The sequence below is a fragment of the Tauraco erythrolophus genome, chromosome 10 (assembly GCF_009769465.1).
Source record: "Tauraco erythrolophus isolate bTauEry1 chromosome 10, bTauEry1.pri, whole genome shotgun sequence".
Lineage (NCBI taxonomy): Eukaryota > Metazoa > Chordata > Aves > Musophagiformes > Musophagidae > Tauraco > Tauraco erythrolophus.
In genome coordinates this window covers 25,471,650-25,493,154 of record NC_141474.1, presented here as the reverse complement: position 1 = coordinate 25,493,154, position 21,505 = coordinate 25,471,650, and the positions used below count along the sequence as shown (strand labels likewise).

At 57.5% G+C, this 21,505-nt stretch overlaps 1 protein-coding gene across 1 annotated transcript in view; it reads left to right on the top strand.

Moving 5' to 3' along the window:
• The first annotated feature begins 1,127 nt into the window (after positions 1 to 1,127).
• Positions 1,128 to 21,505, top strand: part of PIK3R3 (phosphoinositide-3-kinase regulatory subunit 3) — a 73,794-nt gene continuing 53,416 nt past the window's right edge. The window contains 8 exon segments of the mRNA XM_086617274.1: positions 1,128 to 1,397; positions 1,399 to 1,444; positions 5,925 to 6,020; positions 6,267 to 6,344; positions 15,597 to 15,617; positions 15,620 to 15,727; positions 19,108 to 19,309; positions 19,677 to 19,762. Of these exon segments, the coding sequence (XP_086473400.1) occupies positions 1,128 to 1,397; positions 1,399 to 1,444; positions 5,925 to 6,020; positions 6,267 to 6,344; positions 15,597 to 15,617; positions 15,620 to 15,727; positions 19,108 to 19,309; positions 19,677 to 19,762 (907 nt within the window).

Here is a 21,505-nt window from a genome sequence, read left to right as displayed (position 1 = left end):
CCCGCCGCGTTGCGGCGGGGTGGGGGGGGTGCCCGGCTACCGGGGGTGGGGGGAGGAGGAGGAGGAGGGACGCTGACATCACCGCCGGAGCGCGGCTCGGGGGGACCGAGCCGGCTCCGCTCCCGTTCTCCGCTGCTGCCGGGGGAGCCACCGTGTCCGGTAAGGCTGGAGGGGTAGCGGGAGGGCTCTGGGAGGCGGGTGGGTGGATGGATGGACAGAGGGACGGACGGCCCCGCAGCTGCCGCTCATCATCCATCCATTTATCCATCCCTTCATCCATCCAATCCTCTTCCCCGGGTCCTGCGGGAAGCTGGGGGGCAGTGGGTTGGCAGCAGCATGGTCTTTTGCCTCCCGGAGAAGATGTCTTTCTCAGAGGAATATTTAAAAGAAGAAAGGAAAAACAACAAAAAAACCCAGCACTAAACCCACCCAAAATTCCTACGTCTTCATCTGCTGGCTCCGTGCAGCAATGCCAGGCTGGAGCTGCCGGAGGGGAGCTGCGTGTGGCAGGAGGTTTCTCAAGCACATATGTCTATTTAAAAGCCCGTGGTGTGATCTCTTGCCCTACTTTCCAGACTCTTGCTGGTACTTTCCTTGCATGCAGCGGGTGAGAACTGCTGTTGGGAGCAACCCAGGAAACGGGAGCTGAGCTGGCTGCTGGGTGCTTCCCGCTGGTGGAGATTGGGATTGGGGGATGAGGCAGTGGGGGTTGGGGTCGGTGTCGAGACAGCGATTCGGTCGCTAATGCATTGCCTTCCTCTCCATCAGAGAGGAGGAGATCCCAGCACCATGCGGATGAGATCAGGCTGAGGAGAGGACAGCACGTTTGTACCCAGCACCACAATTAGCTTCGTTTGCTCCAGTGATGAAAAGGCTCAGTACCAACACCTAAGCCAACCCTGCTGAACCCTGGGCACCGGTGTGGCTCTGAGGCGATTTTGGGGCTAGAGAGGTCAGGAACCACTCTCCAACATGGAGATTCTCCAATACTGAGATTTTTTTCTGGGAGTGCTCCCATCCTCACCGTAGTTGCCCCAGCCCGGCCATACCTGCCCCGTGCAGCCGCTCTGGGCCCCTGATGCCTGGCCAGATTCCAGCAGCGTGACCTGTGCTACACCATCGTCACCATGGCCTCCTCGGACGGGCTGCAGTACCGGGCTCTCTACGAGTACCAGAAGGTCCGGGAGGAGGACCTGGCACTGTGCCCTGGGGATGTGGTGACAGTCAGCAGGGCTGGGCTGCTCAGCAGCCCCGACTACAAGGACGGGGACGAGCGCAGCCCCCAGGGTTGGCTCCACGGCCTCAACGAGCGCACTAAGGAGCGCGGTGACTTCCCCGGCACCTACGTGGAGTATCTGGGTCCCACACGCGTTGTTGCTGCTGCCACCAAGGCCAGGGCCACGGCCCTTGCCTGCGCCGCCCGCTGGGACTCCCGCGCCCCGGGGTAAGTGCTGGGGAGCAGGAGGTGGGAGCCCACGGGTAGGTGTCTCCTGCAAGATGGTGAATATGGTGTGGAGCCTGGATGGATGTTTGCTTTTGGGATGGCTCAGTGGGGGTCCAGCCCCAGAAGGATGAGCTGCCCTGGGAATTATTCACCCCAGTGCATGGAGGCAGCCACAGGAGGGGCAGGGGGTGCCCCAGGGTATCGCTCCCCCCCAGGCAAACATGCTGCAGGGATTGATCCTTGCCAGCATCCCTGGCTGGCTGCTGTGCCAGCATGGGATAGCCAAGGGAGTCTGCATCTGTGAGAGCACAGGAGACGATGCAGGAGCCCTTTAGCCTCCCATGGAGGAGCAGAAAGCCCCATGGCAGTCACTGGGCACCTCTTCTTCCAACTGCTTTTCTCCCCACTTCCGCTGCGGCACCCAATTCTGGCTGCTCTCAGTTCCCCTGGCAAACGCTGGCCCCCAGCCAGCTCTTGGCCTCGCGGTCACTTTGTGCCAAGCTGAGATGGGGGATGGCCTGGGCCCATGGTGGGGTCAGTCCCTGGGTGCTGCAGCACAGCACTGGAGGGAAATATTCGGTAGGGCCCTTCCCGACATGGGGCCCTGGCCATTTCTCTGCTGGGATCTGCTGAGCTGGTGGAAGCAGCTCTGTCCGCACCACCGCTTACTGTGACCAAGTGCATTGGGGCGGGGAGGGATTTCGCAGCAGTTGCATAATGTACCCACACTAAAAAAAAAAAAATGTAGAAGAAAGAAACCCCCCTTGCAGCCAGGCCAACCACCATGACCTGGTGGCCCCAGCCAAAGTCACGATGCTCTCCTTCCCTGGGATGTGATAGAGATGTCGCTGGGGGGACAGTGGCACCACCTTTAGCAGCAGCTGCCCAAAACCTGCCCGGCTGCTGACCTGGTGCCATGGGCACCCTGCTCACTCAGTTTGGGACCAAGGCACAGATGTGGTAACTGAAGAGGCTGTCCCTCCTAGGCTGGCTGGGCATGGGGAGCACCTTGTCCCCAGCTTTAGAGGGGCACCCACAGATAAGGAGTTCGTCCCTCTCCAAGAAAAGGTTCAAGGCGCCCCTGTCACTGTGATTTAAGAGGGTGAGGACCACCTGCCCCTGGACTGAGTGTGACAGGACTCAGCTGGTGTGGGGCAACTCCTTACCCAACACCATCCACCACCACATACAGGATTTGCTGTGTGACTCCTGCAGCTCAGCCTCCCCCAGGATGGGAAGGCAGGGATGCTGGGACCCACCCCTGCCTCCCCTCACCAAAACAGAGATGCTTGCCCCTGACGGATGCCCAAGTGTGCTGAGGCAGCTGCAGTCTCAGGTTGGCAAACAGCAATGTGCTGCCATCGTGGAGGGGAGGAGACTGCTTCTTGGAGATAATTCTCTCTTCCCAGCCAAACTCACTGGCATGCAAGGAGCCTTCTGCCCCTGGCTGTTTGGCAGGCAGAGCCCTAGCAAACTCAGTGCTGTGGTGTGAACAACTTGGGTCAGACCAAAGCAGACCCAAGGGCTCTCCAGCCCCATTCACCAGGATTGGAAGGAAGAAATTCTTCACTGTGAAAGTGGTTGAGGCACTGGAACAGGTTGCCCAGAGAAGTTGTGGATGCCTCATCCCTGGAGGTGTTCAAGGCCAGGTTGGATGGGTCTTTGAGCAACCGGATCTAGTGGAAGATGTCTCTATGGCAGGGGGGTTGGAACTAGATGATCTTTAAGGTTCCTTCCAACCCAAACCATTCTATGATTTTTAGAAATGGGAGAGCATGGAGCCACCCTTTTGCCTCTTCCCCTGTTGCCCATCACCGTTGCCTTGCACCTGCCTCACACAGGGGCTGGTACGGGCTCATTTCCAAGGGGCTGGGATGTGCCCAGGGGACCCTGGCCCACAGGCACCTGCGATGTGGCAATGCCCCATGGATCCAAGTGCGTCCCCCCAGCAAGTGCAGCCTGGCTGAAGAGCCTGGCCCCTATGGAAGGTCTTGGCGGAGGGCCTCCAGCCCTGCGTGTGCTCGGGCAAGAGGCTAACAACTTAAAATTAAAAAAAAAAAAAGTAAAACTGAGATTATTAATTTTTTATAGAGGAAAAACCCACTAAAGCCGGGTTTGAGGGTGGATTGGGGAAGGTGCTGCCATCTGCAGGACATACTTTGGCCGTGGCCTCTCCAGCCCCAATGTCGGGGGGGGATGTTGGGTGCTACCTCCCAGGTGCTGTGCCGTGGGGTGCCCCTCCGTGGAGTGCCTTTCATGGGGCGATGTCGGGGGTGCATGGATGCCTCGGCAGAGGACACTCGTGGCTCATGACCACTTCTTTCTGCAGCAGCGGAGCAGCGTGTGCTGTTCTATGTCAGTTCAAACCCAAACCTCCCAGCTGGTGGAATTTCCCTTAGAGTAAAACCCTCTAACATGCTCTTGAAAGAGAAGGGACTCTTTTTGGTTTTCCCTTTTTTTTTCTTTCTTTTTTTAGAAAATTCTTCCCTACTGTTTCCATTCCCAGATGGAGGTTTTGAGGGACATTTGTTTGGCCGGCCCGAATGCTTATTTTTCTGTGACAGTGGCGTACTGCCCTGTGGGCCCTCGGTGCCCACTGAGCCCTTGTGCCGGCCAGGGACCCGGAGCAGGGTGAAGCCACGGGGGATCCCTGAGTGGGAGAGAGACACTGCATTTCCCAGCCGTGTCCTGGAGCCAGGGCTGGCTCTGTGAGGAGGAACAGTCTTTTTTTTAATTAAATAACATCCTAAAAATGGCTCTGCGGCAGATCAGAGTCCCCAGGGGACTTCCCAGGAGCTCAGTGGCTGTTTGGCCCTTGCCTGGCTGTCCAGAGTGGCATCGCTCTGCTTCACTCGAGGTCTGAGGCGAGCGGTGTGTGAGGATTAAGGTTATTTTTTGCAATCACCACCCTTTCCCTAAACCATTGGCTTGGGGGCCAAAACCCAGTTTTCCCTAATTAAAAAATCACCCATGCAGTGGGGATGTTTTCCATGGGGTCTCAACCACCCGCTTTGCTTTAAACCCTGAAATCTTCCCTGTTCCCACCCGAGGTACTCACACAACCCCGTTGAGTGGTGGAGAGGACCCTCTTGCTGGGCTTGGGAGGTCACAGCCATGTCCAAGGACCAGATGAGCCACCCATGAGCAGGAGGTTTGCATCCCCCCTGTTCTCCAGGGAGTACCAGGGCACACCACAGTGAAGATCAGAGCCTGGATACAGCCATCATGGCCAGGTTGTGTTTTTGCAGAAGGTCAAAGGCAGTGTGGCCCTTTTTCTTTCTTATCATTCCTTAAAATTGTTATGGGTTTGTTGGCTTCATGAGGGAACTCTCTGCCTTCTGCCAGGCAGGAAAAACAAAAATAGAGTGGACCTAATGCAGGAGTTGGCCATGCTGGACCACCTCTCTCTGTGGGGCAAAAGTCACACTCAGGTTTTATTTAATTTCCTATAATTTTGTAATATATTTCTAGCAGAACAGATCCACTTGCCACATAAAACAGTCAAAGAGCTCTTGATGCATCTGCCTTTCCAGGTGCTGGCCACACCCCAGTGATCGCACAGGGCTCTGATGTGCTGTGGCCAGTGGCAGCTCCAGGATGTCCCCTGCTCCCACCAGCCCCTACCCGCCACCCTCCAGGGGGTTTGAGGCCACTAAAGAGAGGAGAGGGGGAGGAATCCCATCACTGCACTGTCAGGGTCTCTGTCGGATATAACCCACACAGGAAGTGTTTACCAGCTGGGGCAATAAGGAGATAAGGAGGGAGGGAGGGAGGGATGGATGGATGGATGGATGGATGGATGGATGGATGGATGGATGGATGGATGGATGGAGTGTGCCCTGGGGTAAGGAGAGCTGCTTTCACCTGTGCCAGAGGATTTACTCCTCTCTGGCAGGTTCTGGGATGAGACGTCCTTGGTGTAAAACCCAGGAGCCAACAGCACATGGAGATTTGTATCATGGGAAGCCTGGCCCATGTTTGGCTGAAGGGCTCCTCGAGGGCCAACATGTGCAGCTGAGTCCTCCCTGGACTTGTGCTCAATCCTGTTGTAGGCAGCAGAGAATCCACATGAGTGGGAGCTGTGTCCATGCCGGATATGGGTCTGGCCCCCCAGCTCCTGCCTGGTGCCACTAAGGGCTGTGGGGTGATGAGAGGGGACAGTTCTCAGTGCCATGGGAGGGGAAGGGTTTCAGTCTGAAGGAGCTCCACACTCAGGGTTAGATGCTGCCTGCTGGCAGGACACGTGCCCGAGCAGGTCTTTGCATCTCAGCAAACGACTGAGCCCCCAACGGTGACTCTTACTGCAAAAAGAGGATGAAATAAGGGAGAGTTTTCCAAAATTGGACACACGTGAGCCGAAGTGTTGGTTGTGGCTGTGCCAAAGCAGCAGCTTGATCCTGTCCTGGGTCAGCTGAGGAAAGAGGCTGGAATTTCTTCATGCAGGAATTTCCAAGCCCTTCTCTCTCTCTTTCTATCACAGGGCTTCTCGGGCAGGCAGAGCTCCCTGAGCATCCCACCCTTCCCGAGCAGGCACTGCCGACCGTGGCTAGGCTCATCGAGGCTCTGGAAAAACAAGGTACAGGCAGCCGCGGCATCGGTCCACAGGGCGTATGTGGGTGCATGAGTGTGACCATCTGCTCTGCCAGTGTTTGGAGATGCCCCAAGAGCATCGCTAGAGCCAAACCTCTCCCCACGCACCCCGGTACCCATGCAGCATGGGCAGGGTGAGGGAGCTTGGTGGTCTCAGTCCCTGCCTGCTTCCATCGTGCTGGAGGGAGGATTTGGGCTCAGGACTGACCACTCTCTCCTGGCTGCTCCCCAGGTCTTGACAGCGAGGTGCTCTACAGATCGACCCCTGGCGTGCTGGGGGATGCTGAGCTGAAGCAGGCTCTTCTGGCAGGTAAGTCCCAGAGCCGCATCCCTCCCCATGTCCCGGTTGGGACAGGGGCTGCAGAGGTGATGCTGCCAGGCGAGCGATGCTGTCCAGGTGCAGCAGGGATGGGTGACTGGCTCTGACCTCATTATGGCCCTAATTACAGCTCTGGGAGGCCCTGCCTGCATTCGAGCCCCCTCTCTGCTCCCCTTAATATCCTGATGTGATGCTGCAGAGAGGGATGCAGGTCCAGGGCTGGGGCACTTCACGAGAAGCTCTATTTCTTTTAGGCAGAAAAATATTTTGTTTTGCAAACCTTTAGGGTTTCTATTCAAGAAGCGGGACAGGGAGAAAGCCTTTTGTGGGTGAAACTGGGGAAAAAGAAAGCTGGAATAAAAAGCTCATTTTTAGGAGGACTGCGAAGCATTTTGCAGGACTGGAGAGGCACGAGCAGGAGTAGAGAGGAGGGAAAAAACCATCTCGCCACCCCTGCTCCTAAATTCACGGTTGGGATGGCACGGGGGCGTTGAGGACGTGATGGATCCAGTGTGTCGCTCAAATCGGGAAGGGGGGGGCGGGGGGGGGGGGGCTGCGTCGAGCACCTCCGTCCTCCCGGCCGCGGTGCCCAGCGGGCGGCACTGTGGGCACCGGCCACGCTCCAGCCCCGCACGGTCCGTCCGGTTTTGGCATCGTTTATCTTGTCCATGTCCCCTTTCTCCGCCCCCGCCTGCCCTTGTCCCCGCATCCCGGGAGCTGCCGGCCGGGACCTGCGGGGGGTGAGGGTGCGGCTCTGCCAGCGCCGGGAGCCGACGGCAACCGGGCTGTGTTGCTGGGGAGAAGGGCTGTGATGAAATCGCTATATTAAGCAACATGACCTCATCGCTTCCCCCGCGCACCGGGAGGCGAGTCCCGCCGGTGGCGGGCGGGGGGGACGACGGGCTGCGGAGAAGGGAGAGATGCGGGAGAGGAGATGCTGGGGGTCCCGGGGCTGCTCCGTCCCCGCTGCCCGAGGAGGGCTCTGCTCCCCAGGGGATGATGGGGGGCACGGTGCCCCCCCACCACCCCACTCTCCTCCCCTTGGAGAAGCCTGGGGAAGGCAGCGGCAGTGGGGTCCCTTCGCACAGCCTTGTCCCCCCACCCAGGTTTCCAGCTGATCCCTGAAGGAGGCAAAGGCATCCCGAGAGCAGCCCCTTGGCCTCCGCTGCCCCAGGCATTGGTGCCCAGGTTGGGCAGGGGCAGCGATAGCAGCATGAGAAGGATGCTTTGCTTTCCGAGCACGAATGAGTTACAAGGCCTCCGTCCTCCCCGTGCAGCCGGTGCAGTATCCCTGGCAGCACCGCAGTGTTCACCACCGAAATCCTGCCCAGCCCTTGGCGTCTCCTCCAGCCCAGGGGCAAACCCCACTGGCTTTGCTGGAACCTGAGCCAGAGCTGTGAAGTAGCTGCTGGGGTCCATTCAGGTTTTCATCTCCCACTGCAGGACCCAGCACCGGGCAGGAAAATGCCATCAGTATTTTTTTGTCAAACCGTTTGAAAGCCCTGAAGAATTCCCGACAGGCCCAGAGTGACATGATGCTGCCAAGCCCCCCATCTCCTCTAGGACCTAAACAAGGTCTTTTATTTGGCAACTCAGGGGGCTGCCCTGTGCGTTCGGCAACACCAGGGCTGGGCAAAGCAGGAGCTCCCCAGAGCTGACTGGAATGGGTAGGACATGTCACGTGTTTGCAAGCTCTCAGCTGGAGGAGCTGATGCTCAGCCCTGCCAGGGTGATGCTGTGCAACCCGGATGGGCATGATGTTCCTGCCAGGGCCAAGCATCCCAGCAGAGCCCAGGTTTGGCAACCTGCTTCCCCCACAGCCTCCTGCGGATCAGAGATGGAGCGGTGCTTCCCCAGGGTCCTGCTGAAGACCAAACTGGGCTGGGGAAGGCAGGAGAGCGTCTCTGCCTTTAGCCCCCATACAGGCCTTTCATTGCATTTGATAGGGTAAAATATCCCTGCCAAAAAATGGGAATTGCATGCCCCATGCGCAAGACAGCAAGGTGAGGGTCATGTTTCTCTTCCTCCCATGCTCCTCTCCCTCCAGCACTCCACCTCTGCTAGCAGCCAACCTGCAAAAGTCAAGCTCCATCTTGGCGGAAAGGTGAGAATCAGAGCCAGGGCTGGCAGCAGCTGGAACTGAACCCCATCTTGGCTGGAGGGAAAACTGGGTTCTCACCGAGGGTTTCAGCTTCCCTGCAAATACTCAGATCCCACTGGGGTTTGGCAGTGCTGGCAGGAAAACTGCAAGGGAGCACAAGGGAAAAGGAGCAGGGGCTAGAAAAGATGGGTGTTGGTTTTCTAACCCCCAAATCTCAACACCTTGGAGAAAACAGGGTGTTTTCTACATTGAAAAGGGCATCTGAACTTTGGTGGGGAGGAGGAGGTTGCTTCTCTGGGTACAAGGAGCTGTGCAGGTCAGAGTGGTTCCTGGCTGTCCCAGGCAGCCCATGGGCATCGTGTCCCCAGGCCAGGGCAGTGCAGGCACCCATCTGAGTTGTGCTCATCGAACCTTTTCCTTGTCCTTGGCCCTTTCAGAGCGCCCACCTGTGGGAAATCTCTGACCAGGCAGCCCCCAAGCCAGACATCGCCCAGGCTTTGGGATGAAGCTTTCCCAGGTTTCCCATCCTCACGGGTGCTGCGGCAGCATCAGGCATGGCAGGCTTGGATGCAGCGTGTCTCCACGTGGCTGTACAGCTGGGCTGGAGTTGTCCCTGTCCCCTGCCCCAGCGCTGGTGACGTGGCATCTGACCACTGGCTAGAGCCTGTGGGCCAAATTCATATTTCCATGTTGGAAGATGCAAGAGAACATACTTATGAGGGGGGAAAAGGAAAAGAGAAAGCAAAGACAGAGCTCATTGATAAAGGGGGAAGTGAATCGATCACCCACCGTCACCCAGCTGAGATGCCACTGGGGCCGGCAGATGGAGCATGGACCAAAGGTTGGTGTGGGCTCGCAACCAGCTCATGCTGGCTCCAGAGGAGAATTAATTGTTAAGACACTCAGAGGGTAGATTTTGATTAGATCTAAGGAAGAAATTTTTTATAATGAGGGTGGTGAAAACACTGGAACAGATTGCCCTGAGCAGTTGTGGATGCCCCATCCCTGGAAGTGTTCAAGGCCAGGTTGGATGTGGCTTTGAGCACCCTGATCTAGTCGAAGATGTCCCATGGCAGGGAGGTTGGAACTAGACGATCTTAAGGTCCCTTCCAACCCAAACCATTCCATGATTCTGTGATTCTATGACACTGTGTGCAATTCAGACCCTTATGGCCCCGATGAGGCCAGCAGGACCGTGCGACGCCACCGAACACAGGAGTTGGAGTCACGTGGCAGCGCTGAAAACGGACCTTAAGGAAAAGCCACGGCCCCGTGTGGGACTGGGAGCACTCGCTGAAGGGTTTGCAGGTGATGAGACAGGCAGGAGCCCTGCTGCAGCCGCAGGGAAAGAGTTACGGGCAGAAAAAGAAGAAAGTAGAGCTTAAACAACAGCGGGCAGGGTGCAGCACTTGCCCCGCTGCCCCCAGTGCTCCCGGCCATGTTCTCGCTGTGGGGCGCTCTGTGCGCATTGTGCCAGGGGCTGCACCCCGATTCTGAGGGCTTCCAGCCCCCTCACTCCTGCTGTCCCCGCGTGGGGCTCAGGGGCTGTTTGGAGCACAGGAGATGGGGCAAATCACCTGCAAAGACCCCAGTTCCTGTGGACATGAGGCATACAAACCCCTCCAGTGCCCGGGGGTGATATCCCCTCACATCGTGCTTGCTCGGGGTCTTGCCTGCACCCTTCTCCCCCTCGAGATGTGCCAGGCAGCCTTCTCCTTCTCTGGCTGGTGGCAGCAGAGCTGCAAGTGGGCTGGTGGGTGCTCGAGCCCTTTGGAGCTGAGGACCCAAGCTGGGTGGGGATGGCTGCAAGTCCTGCGTGTAGTGGCCAGGCAGCGCTTTGTCACAACTGGGTAGAGATGGGCTGGATCCTCATCCCCCCTCCCTGCTGGGGGACAGGGTGCAGAGGACCCTGCAGGGCCATGCCCCAGCTCCCCTGGGTGCCCCATATGGCTCAGATGGGGCTGAACTCATCAGGATGATGGCAAAGCACTGAAACCTCCCACATTTTGAATATCCTGTGCCCCGACCTGGGCTCTGAGGTCCAGCTGCAGCCACGAATCCCGAGCCCCTTCCCTGGCTGCATGAGCAGCACTTGGAAAAGCTCCAGTGTTGGTAGGGCCAGGCAGGAGCTGCCTGTCACCCCAGGGTGCCGGAGCGAATCCGATGGCAGCGCGAGGCGGATTGGAGCCGGTGTCTCCAGGCGTGCGGTGCCTGCGCTGCCATCCTGCCCGCTTTCATATGGGGCCTCGGCACAGAACAGTCTGCCTGGAGACGGGCTCACGTGCCTGGGAATTAGGTCAGGCCTTGGTGGGGATTAGCGGCGGTGGTGGGACCTGGGGCTTCACTGGGGCTGCCGGGAGCTGCTGCTGGGCAGACAGGGCTAGTCTGGAGTGGGGAGCAGTCTGGGGTGCCCTGCACCGCTCCCCCTGTCACAGATGCCCAGGGAGGGAGCGCATCCTCCTCCTCATCCCTGGGGTGCCAGAGGGGGTTTGGAGGCCCCCAAGGGCTCTGGTTTCCCCCAGCCGAGCCGCTAACTCCACTGTGCTGATTTTACTCCCGAGCACAAGGCGGTCGGCGCCTGCCGCACTGCTTTTTATTTATACCTGCAGTGGAAATAAACCCCGCGTCGTCAGAGCCTGGCAAGAGGCATGAGCTCATCTCTTATATTTGGTGGTGATGAAGGAAGGGTAAATAAACAGCAGTGGCGCAGACGGCCCTGCTAAAGCCATTGGGGAGACGTGGGGTTGAGCCTTTGCTGTTCCCTCCCGTAGCTGCAGGGGAAACTGAGGAAGGGAACAGCCCTCAGGAAGCTGAGGCAGGGGAAGGCAGCCTCAGCAGGCGCCCTTGAAAGGGGTCCCAGCACCCCTGCCCTGGCAAACCACGGTTACACCAGGGGTGAAACCCAGCTGGGAGGGTGTTTGAGGCTGCCAGGATCTTCTGTGCATGGGCAAGGGGTGTCCTGGAGGCTGTCAAGTCCCTGGCACAGGGCACCACTGAGCTGCAGAGGGATGTTACAAAGATGCTGAGTCCAAGCCAGGGAAATATTCCCTGATTCAGTGCACAGTTGCCCAGTAAAACCCCACCACGGGATGCCCAGGAGCCTCAATGTCTGGTTGGGTCTGAGGGTTGTGCAGGTCCTTGTGCAGGCAGCATCCACGTGGATGGGAAAGTATATCCCCCAGGCCTGGGCAACAGGGACACCTCTGCAGAATCAGCTGATGCTTAAACTTTAGGAAGCATTTCTTTACTGAGAGGGTGGTCAAACACTGGAACAGGCTTCCTAGAGAGATGGTCAGTGCCTCAAGCCTGTGGTGTTGAGAGGCAATACCCTTAATAACATGCTTTAACTTTTGGTCACCCCTGAATTGGTCAGGCAGTTGGACTAGATGATCATTGTAGCTCCCTTCCAAATGAAATAGTTCTGATCTTTCTATTCTATTCTATTCTATTCTATTCTATTCTATTCTATTCTATTCTATTCTATTCTATTCTATTCTATTCTATTCTATTCTTAAACCTAAAAAGGTCGGGAAGGAGTAGGAAAGCTCCTGAGCCTGTATTTAACTCAGCCCCAGGTATGGGTGGTTGGGTGCCCCTCTATGACGAGGACCATGCACCCAAGGGCATCACGCTGCGGCAGTACTTGGTGGCCAAGGTCCAGCTTAGCCTGTCATGCTCCCTGCTGTACCCTGCTGCGGGAGGGGCCATGGGTGCTGGGCAGGGTCTGTGCCCTATCACCGGCTGGGTAACAGCTGGTTACCAGCACCCATTGAAGCTTCTCCTTCAAAACAACCCCCCTCTACCTCCTCCCTGCCACCTCTTGGTTAAACATCCTTCACATTTACCGAAACTCCAGGCTTACTCACGCCTCCCCGGCTGGCTGCAGCTGCCTGGAGAGGTTCTCCATGTTTCCTGCCCAGCCTGACTCAGCCCAAAGCCCCAGCACCCCTCTGCCTCTGTGGGGAGGAGGCTGAGAGCACTCATTGCTTTCCCTCTGGGCCAGTGGTCATCTGGCACACCCCTTCCCCAGCCCAAAATATATTCCTGCTTTTCATTCCCCATGGGCAAGGGATGCTCTTCGCTGGTCCCTGGCCACTTGCTTTATCTGCTGGCAGGTCAGCAAGCTGGTTGTGTGCCGGAGGGTGGTTGGTATGGGGTTGAGGTTGGGGTTTTGGGGTGTTTCAGTTCTATTTGTGGCAGGCGGATGGAATCTCTCCGTCATTCCCCTGGGGAAAGGACTGGAACATCTGGAGAGGCAGCGGGAGAGCCGTGACTCATCCTGCAGCATCATTAACTTCTTATAGCTGGTTATCATCTCCCTCTGATAAGGAGAGAGCAGCATCCGTGGGGTCAGGCCGGCGGTAATTGGTGGGAAGGCTCCAGGGTTAAACCCTTCCCCAGCTGTCAGCCGAACCTCCTCGAGCTGTCGGGGCACAGCCGGTGCTGGGGAGCAGCTCGGAACACCCCCCAACTGTGCTCTCAGCCTAACAGCGAGCCAGCTCACCACAGTGGCTCCAGGGGAAGGAGGGGACCTGGGGCAGGAGGATGCCACTGCATCTCCAGGAGGATGCGGGCAACAGGCTCATGGCTATTTCTAGCCAACGTGCTGAAGAAAATGGTGCCATCAGCAACTGGTCCCAGTTAGCAGGGTATGAATCCCAATGGTATCCCATCACACCTCTCTCTGAGTGTAAAGATGTTTTTGAACCTTGCTTTGAAACCGGCCGAGCCTTGCCTTTGAACCCCCCTCCCCAAGCCCATGCCTAATGATGCAAACGAGCTAATTAGGCCTCGGTGGAGCCCCGGGCTGATCGCCTGGGGCCAGTGCCCGGCAGCAGCCCCTTCCCTGCGCAGAAACAGCTTGTGGCTGCTCTCCTCAATCTGCGCCAGCATCCTTAAGACAAGTGACAGGTCCGTGCAGAGCCTCTGTGGCAGGCAGGGGGGAGCAGCCAGGCTCCCCCCGGATGAGAAGGGGTTTGAGGTTTGCTTGATGCGTCCCACTGATGGGAGCAGCTCTCTACAATGCAGCTCAAGCAACGAGACCCTGCGACCCCCCATCAGCATCCCTGGGTTTTTAGCCATGCACCTGGGGGTTTCATCCCAAAACAGGGTTTGGAGCATCTCACAGGATCCCTGACCCCGCTCTCCTCCCCCTGCCTGGCTGAGCCAACCTGCCAGCTCACTTCTCCAGGGTGAGTGCTAGCAAAAACGGGGAACTGGCTGTCATGCCCCCACAAACCCCACTAGAACTAACCCTTTTGGCTAGGTGAGAAGGTCCACACATGTGGCTGGCAGACGGGAGCATCAGCATGGACCAGAGCGGGGCTGGGGTGCAGGAGGCGAGAGCTGGCACAGCCCTGCCCGCCTTGAGGGTGCTGAGAATGGGGTGGCCCATGCGGTGATGCTGTGACATCGAGGGGTGCCAGAAAGGCAGCACCTGTCTTTGCCCTGGGTTGCATTCGGCCACGCTGGACGGCTGCCTGCCCCAGCGCAGCGGCATCTCTGCCGGTCATCCCTGAGCTGCCCTGGGACACCATTCCTGGCCGGCTGAGTGCTTGCTCCTGAAAATGAGGTAGCGTCTCGTCTCCAACAGCTGGGTTAAAGGCTTCGCTTCGGGCATTGGTCAATCTGTTTTCCCTCCAGTCTCCGAGCCAAACGGCAGGCCATAAGGGATCCGTCATGGCTTCTTGTACCCGCACAGGAGGAGGAGGTGGGAAGGCTCCAGGCTGCCTGGCCCACAGCAGGGATGCCTCAAGGAGAAAGAACAAGGTCAAGGTGCCCAAAGCCAGCCTTTGCCAGGAGTCGGGGAGCTGCTCCCCATCCCAGCCCCACTGGCCAGGCACCTCCAAAGCCTTGCGCTAGGAAACAGCGTTTATCTGCTCTTTTGGGTTTATCATCCAAGAAAGGAGTGCGGCCACACGCAGGCAGCTGAAATGTTTGGAGACTCAAGGCATTTTCTGCTGGAAAACGCCAGGCTGGGAGATGAAGCATCTCCCAAAATGGCACCGATTTCAGTAAAGCTGTGTTTGGGGTAAAGACCCAGAGAGGTGGGAGGGGAAGGGAGCTCAGAGCAGAGCAAGGCCACCAGCGTCTTCTCAATCACAACACACTGGGCCATTTGGGGCCTGACACGTCATCTTTAAGAAAGTGCAAAATTTGCTTTTTCAACATTCTCATTTAGAAGAAGCAAGAAATTCAGCTTCTACAAATGAACCATTTCAAATGATCGCAATATCTTGGGATTTTTATTATTCCCCCCCTCAAGATTTCTCCTACAAGGAGAATTTCAAATATTGTGTTTGGCTCCGTTCGAATCAAAGCTAGATTTTGAAACCTCCAGATCTTTGCAAAGGCACCGTCACCCTCCGGGCAGGCACCTCTCAGGCCGGCCGGGCTGAAAGACCTCCAAGACAAATGCATGAGGCAACACCAAAGGATGCTGAAAGGGCTCTTCCCCTTGGACCCTGGTGAAGCAACGTCCCTGTGCCAGCCCAGCCGCGAGGCTCAGCCGGATCATGGGACATTTCTGTTCAGAGCGCTGTCCCTGTCCCGAGCCCAGGCTGGGCTCAGCCTCCCTCGGATGCTTTGCCCCAGTCCCTGGAGCATCCTTCACCACCTCCTCGGGGGAAGCTGCCTTTTAGGACTGGGAGAAGTGATGCTGGTTGGGGCACATTCACAGTGTTTCGGGCTCACTGGGGGATGACGTGTACCTTCAGCAAGGTGCAGTGCCTGAGGACTGTAACCCCATTCCACAGATGCATTTTTCCAAGCAGTTCCTCCAGGGCTGGGGTTGGCATATGTTGCCTGGCCCTGACAGCTGGAAGGTGCCTGGGGCAGCCACTCAGCCCATCCCATGGGTGCTATCCCAGTGGAACAGTGAGATCCCCCACCCTGGATGTATGGTGCACACGAGGTGGAGATGCTGCCTCATGCTCTCCATGGACACATGGAACTCAGGATCAGTGGAAACAGGGACAAGAATATTTGCTGGGGGGGTGGCAGTGAAATCATAGGCTGCCGCACCTGGGGAATGGCACAGAGGAAGATCCGCAGGGACAGGAGAGCTCCGAGCTCCACGCCAGAGGGACAGCACCATGGGCTAAGGGCTCCAGCTGGGTAACTCCCTGTGTCTCTCCCTGCAGATGCCTCAGCTGTGGACATGGACTGTACGATGCCCAGACGCTGTCAGAGGCCCTGAAGTGGTACCTCCAGGAGCTGCCGTCACCCCTGATCCCTCCAGCTCTCTACAGCGACTTGGTCCACATGGCTCAAGGTAAGCATGGCCAGGCTCCCTCCATGCCTGGGACCTTTGTGGGGTTGGAGGAGCTTTGGGAAGCCCCTAGAAAGGCTTTCCAGCATCTCCAGGGCAGCTCGCGACCCCATCCCCTGCCTGATGCTGCACTAAGGGCAGGTTCCAAGAAGGACCACTGGGAACATCCCCTGCACCGGAGCAGCTTCTGGGAGATGCTCTGCGAAAGCAAGGGGAGACCTGGTGGGCAGCTTCGCCCTGGCTGCAGCATAGTTCTGTCCTGCTGCAGTGCCCGGAGGCAAAGGAGGTGCTGCCTGCCAAGGCCGGGTGATGTTGGCCCCAGAAGAAAGCGTTATTATAATATTTGGCTCTGCTGCCTGGGAATTTTTTACTGTAATCTCGTTAACTCTTGGCTTTATATGGGCATAGAGAATTCTCTGCTTTTTCAGCTTAGTGCCGTTAGGAAGTGCCTTTAGGTCTCTGCAAGCCTTCCAGCCTCTGTGCAAATGTAGGAGACTGTCAACGTTTCAGTTTTATTTGAATTTTTTTTTCAAATAAACAGGGCAGGGCTCATACCCAGCTCAATAGAGTCCCTGCTCCATCCCAACGGGCAGCCTAGACCAAAACCCATTTCAAATGAGTCCTCACGGAGCCGCTCAGTCCCTCCCAGCCTGAGGCCCCATGGGCATCACCAGATACATATGAAGCCCTTGCCCACCATGTTAGCTAGGACCCGAATCCCTCATCGCCAGGATTTCCAGGATTTCCCCTTTCGCAGCAGTTCTTGACTCGCTGCTGGCCCGCTGAAGTATCCTCCATCCCTGTGCATCGCCTCCCTGTCCTAAACCAGATTAGCGCTTGGGCAGATCATGCTCTTGGCTGCCTTTAGAGGCACTAGAAGATCGCCTGTGGCCAGACCAGCTTGGCCTTTTCCTACCATGTCCTGGTGGGAAAAGGCAACGGGCTCTTTGTGGCCACTGGCAAGGCAGGAGAAACACACGGAGAAGATGAAGGGTAACCCACACCTCGTCCTCCCTGCCCTGAACAGAGACACCGAGCCAGGAGAAATACCCATGGGGCCGGCAGTACGGAGATGCTGCCTTCCCCTCACCCTTCCGAGAGAGGAGAAATCAAAGGCTGCCTCCCTTCCAAGGATAAAAATGCAATTAGGAAGCAATTAGCTGGGTTGCCTCGTTAAGCGACTTCAAAGGGAAGCGCCTTTCCCCACAGCCTGCGCTGGAGCGGGCTCTGCTCCTGGCACAACGGGTTCAGGAGGAGGAGGAGGAGGAAGAGGAGGAGGGAAAGGGGGCAGGAATGGAGGCAAAACCAATGAGGATTTCTCTGAGGCTTTGAAAAATAAAACAAAACACAGGTCTTTCAGGAGACGGTACTGGTTTTTGGCAGTCTGTCCTGCAAGCAGGCTCCTTCTGCTCTGCTGGAAAGTGGCAAGCTGACCACCTGCAAAAGGAGGTCAAAAACATCCCAAATTCCCCCTTTAGCTGCAGACCTTTCCCCTGCGGCATCCCCTGGGTGCCAAAAAGGTGCAAAAAGCAGCCGACTGGGGTGGGGGAGGCCTGGAGCGAAGCCAAACATCCTGTGTGAGCAGCTTGTTGGATACAGGGACACACAAACACCCCGTCGCCACCCCAGCCAGATTGCAGACTTGTTTCAGAGGGGATCCCGGACCCCTCACCCCTCTGGCTCTGGTGCACCACGGCCCCAAGGATGGATGCCGGGAGCGAGCTGGGCATTGGCCAAGCCTGAGCCCTGGTGCAAAGAGCCGCAGGGAGCTGAGTCAGCCCTGGCCGAGCCGCGCTTTGAAGCCGGCTGAGAGCAGCACAGCCCTGGGGACCTCCCCGTCCCCCGCAGATGAACGGGCCAGGCCAAGGCGAGGCTGGAGGATGGCTGGAGAGCAGCTGTTTCCCGTGCCCGGGGCAGGACCGCGGCCCCGGGGTACTGAGCTCACAGGTCACAAGACCAGGGAGCCCCGGCCAAGGCTGCCAGAGGGCACTGGGGACATGGGTGGGAATGTTGTGGGGCTGCTCAGGGTGCCCACAATGGGGGTCCAGCAGCACATCTGTGATGTGCAGCACCATTAGGTGCCTGCTTGTATTCAGGTGGGCAATTCAAGTATCACTGGAAGTAGTCACCCCCTGATCAGTCCTCCCTGCTGCTACATTTCAGGGGCAAAAGAGGCCTCACTGCAGCCATGCCTGTAGCTCTCAACCCAGCTGCAGCCTTTTTTTTCTCCTTAAAAAGCCTTTCCCCTCCCAGCTTGCTTCTTCTGCAGGGAGGGGGGCTGAGCCTTTAAATTTGGCAGGTCTTCCAGCTGGTGCCTGTTTTCCCACTCTGCTTTGCTCTGCCTTTTCTGTGGCTTTGCTGAGCACCTGGGCAGGGCTCTAGTCATTCTTCTCTGTTGGAGCAGTGGTGAGGGGTGCTTAGGTGCAGACCTGGCCAGGTGAGCAGCTTTGTCCCCCATGCTCCCTCCCTGTCTGTGCTAAGAGGGGAAATAATAGAATCATGGAAGGGTTTGGATTGGAAGGGACCTTAAAGATTATCTAGTTCCAACCCCCCTGCCATGGGCAGAGATACCTTCCCCTAGATCAAGTTGCTCAAAGCCTTATCCAACCTGGCCTTGAATGCTTCCAGGAGTGGGGCAGCCACAACTTCTCTGGGCAACCTGTTCCAGTGTTTCACCACCCTCAGAGTGAAAAATTTCTTCCTTAGATCTGATCTAAATTTCCCCTCTTTCAGTTTAAATCCATTGCCCCTTATCACTATATGCCCTTGTCAAAAGTCCCTCTCCAGCTTTCTTGTAGGCCCCCTTTAAGTACTGGAAGGCTGCAATAAGATCTCCCCAGAGCCTTCCCTTCTCCAGGCTGTCCAGCCCCAACTCTCTCAGCCTGTCTTCATAGGAGAGGTGCTCCACCCCTTGGGTCATCTTCGTGGCCCTCCTCTGGACCCGCTCCAGCAGCTCCATATCCTTCCTATGTTGGGGCCCACAGAGCTGAACGCAGTATTCCAGGTGGGGTCTCACGAGAGCAGAGCAGCGGGGCAGAATCACCTCCAGTGTGCTCATGTCACCCTACAATCTGATCTGGGTGGTGTGAGTAGGTAAATGGGACTGGCAGCCTGCAGCGAGAAGTGGCTGAGATCCCCAGGGCATCACTTCTGGGTGCCCTGCGCTCCCCGGGGTACTCCTGTGTCCACTGCCTGTTTGTGGAAAAGGATGGGCTGCAAAGAAATAGTCATGGTTTTGGGGGTGAGAGGCTGAAGTCAGGTTTTTGGGGGGCTCTGTGGGGAGCCCAGCTCATGCCACATGTGCCAGGCTACAGTGAGAGACACGGGGATGCCCCAGCCTCCCAAATTGATGTTTCTTCCCCACTGTTTCCCCTCCACTGCAGAGACTCCGGGCCTGGAGGAGTGTGGCCAGCGAGCCAGAGCCCTGCTGGCCCCCCCAGCGCTGCCACAGCCTCAGGCACTGCTCCTGCGCCAGCTCACCCTCCACTTCTGCCATCTCTGCCAGGGCACCCGTAGGAGCCGCCTCTCGCCCCGGCTCCTCAGCGAGCTCTTCGGGGAGCTGCTTCTCTGCCCTGGGACAGCCAGGTGAGGTGCCCCTGCCATGCACGGGACGGGGTGGGTGAGAGAAGGGTGCCTGTAGCTAGGCATGGGCACACTGGCCCCCAACCAAGCTGGTTTTGCTGGATGACAGCCTGCCAGTGGCTCAGCCCCGGAGTTTTCCAAAGGGGGAGGCCATGGCTGGGAGCCTCCATCCCAACTGTGATCTTCTGACGTCACACCTGTTCCCACAGTGACCAGAGAGACTGTGACACAGGGGACTGGGATAAGCAGCGTCACCCTAGTTCCAGTAGACATCCATCGGGGCTGCTGGCTCCTGTCCCAGGGGCATGCGGGTGTTCGGGATGGGGTTGGGCTGCTGGCACCCTCATGGACCATCCCCTTCTCCCCACAGCACTGAGGCGAGCCCCGAGCTCCGTGCAAAGATCCTCGAGTCCCTCATCGTGGCTGGCGAGGTGGCAGAGGCACCGGCAGCCCCCGGTAAGAGATGCCCAGCTGGTGGTGGAGGGGGGGCAGCAGAAGTGAAATTTGGAGAGACGACAGCAGCAGGTTGTAGGACAGTTTCGGTGGCTGGTGCGGTGACGGGAAGGCGTCCGTGTCCCTGCAGCAGTGCCCAGGGTGCGCTGGCTCTCTGGCCAGGCATCGTGTTCCCATTTCCCTCCCTTCTTTCTTCCCAGAGAGACTGGTTTTGGGGAATTTCTTTGCAGCTGTTTTCTTGCTTAATGTCTGTGTCACTGCTCTTTGGTCTTGGTGTGGTGCAAGCAGATCTCGCTCCCCCGTTTTGGGGGCTCGGTGTGTGTGGGTGCTCTCGGTCAGGGGCTGCCGCGCAGGGTGTTTCGGTGAGCAGGGATATGGCTGCAGTCTGGGAGGAAAAAAAACTGCCAACACAACCATAAAACAGCAGGATGGTGCTGGCTACAGGATGAAATGCGGCTTTGTGATTTTTGACTTGCATTTAGTTTCCATGTGTGCAGAGTCGCACTGCGTCCATCGGTTCATGTCCCATTGATGTCCAAAACCGGAACGCGTGCCCCTTGTACGCTCTGCAGCGCTCCAAGGATGGGAGGCAGCGGTCAATCCAGGCAGGGATGTACCTGGGAGGAAGGGAGGATGCTCAGAGCAGCACAAACTGCAGACCTTGAGGACCACAGAGGTCTATCCCTGTGGGATCCCGTCTCCCAGCAGCTGCTGAGATCAGCTGTGTCCCCATACCAAGCTGCCCAGAGCCCCGGGAGACACAACCGCTTCCAGCCCTCCTTCTTGGAGATATGTCGGCGTTGGCCCTGGTGAATCCTGTCTCCTTGTGATATATCGGGGTCCTTGTCATCACCCTGCCTCCCTGGGGGGTGGCCGGGCCAGGCAGGATTACAACTCTTAATGTTCCTCATAAATCAGCCCTTTCAGACCTGTCACCTTATTATTGCTCTCCCCCAAGCTCTCGCCCACGAGTTTGTCGAGATCCATACAGCTCTTCCACTTGCTGATCCAGATGTTGGGCAGCTGCAGCCCAGCAGTCCCCAGGGTCCCCATTGCTGTCCCTGGACCCTGCACTGTCACCAGTCACTCCCATCCCAAACTGAGTGGAGGAATTGGGCAGGACTCCAGGGTCCTCATCTCCTTCTGGGTCAAATCTCCTGTATGGGCACATCCTGACGTGGGCACCGCACAAGCATGGGGCAGGGCATGGGGCACCTGGGCTCCCCGCCCGACAGGCTGCCTGTGGGACAAGTCCTGCCGCCTCCCTTCTCTTCCTACCTAAAATCGAGGATATTATTACTTGGCTGTCATCACATTAGAATGTTGGGAAGCTTAATTAAATGCCTGCAAAGTGTTGTGGAGAGCTGCAGATGGAAGGGGCTATATATAAAGTGCAAAGAATTATTATTAGCAGTGGGGTCCGTGCCCCAGCCCTGCTCCCACCACCCCGACCCCGCTCCCCCGCTGCTCCCACGTCCTGGCACTGCGATTATTTTTGTGCGCGTGTGGAGTTGTGGTTTTATAATTATACGTGTAAAATTGCTATAAATACCTTGCAATAACATGGCGGGTGTGCGCTCATAGCACGGGAATAGGAGTCGGTAGCTGACACGGAGGAAACCATGGTATGACCTCATTCTGACTCAGGCATAAATATACCTCGTGCGAGCGGGCAGCTGGGGGGTTTTGAGGCAGCCGGAGGGGTTTTGGGGGCTGCAGGGACAGCAGCTGCCTTGGCAGTGAGGG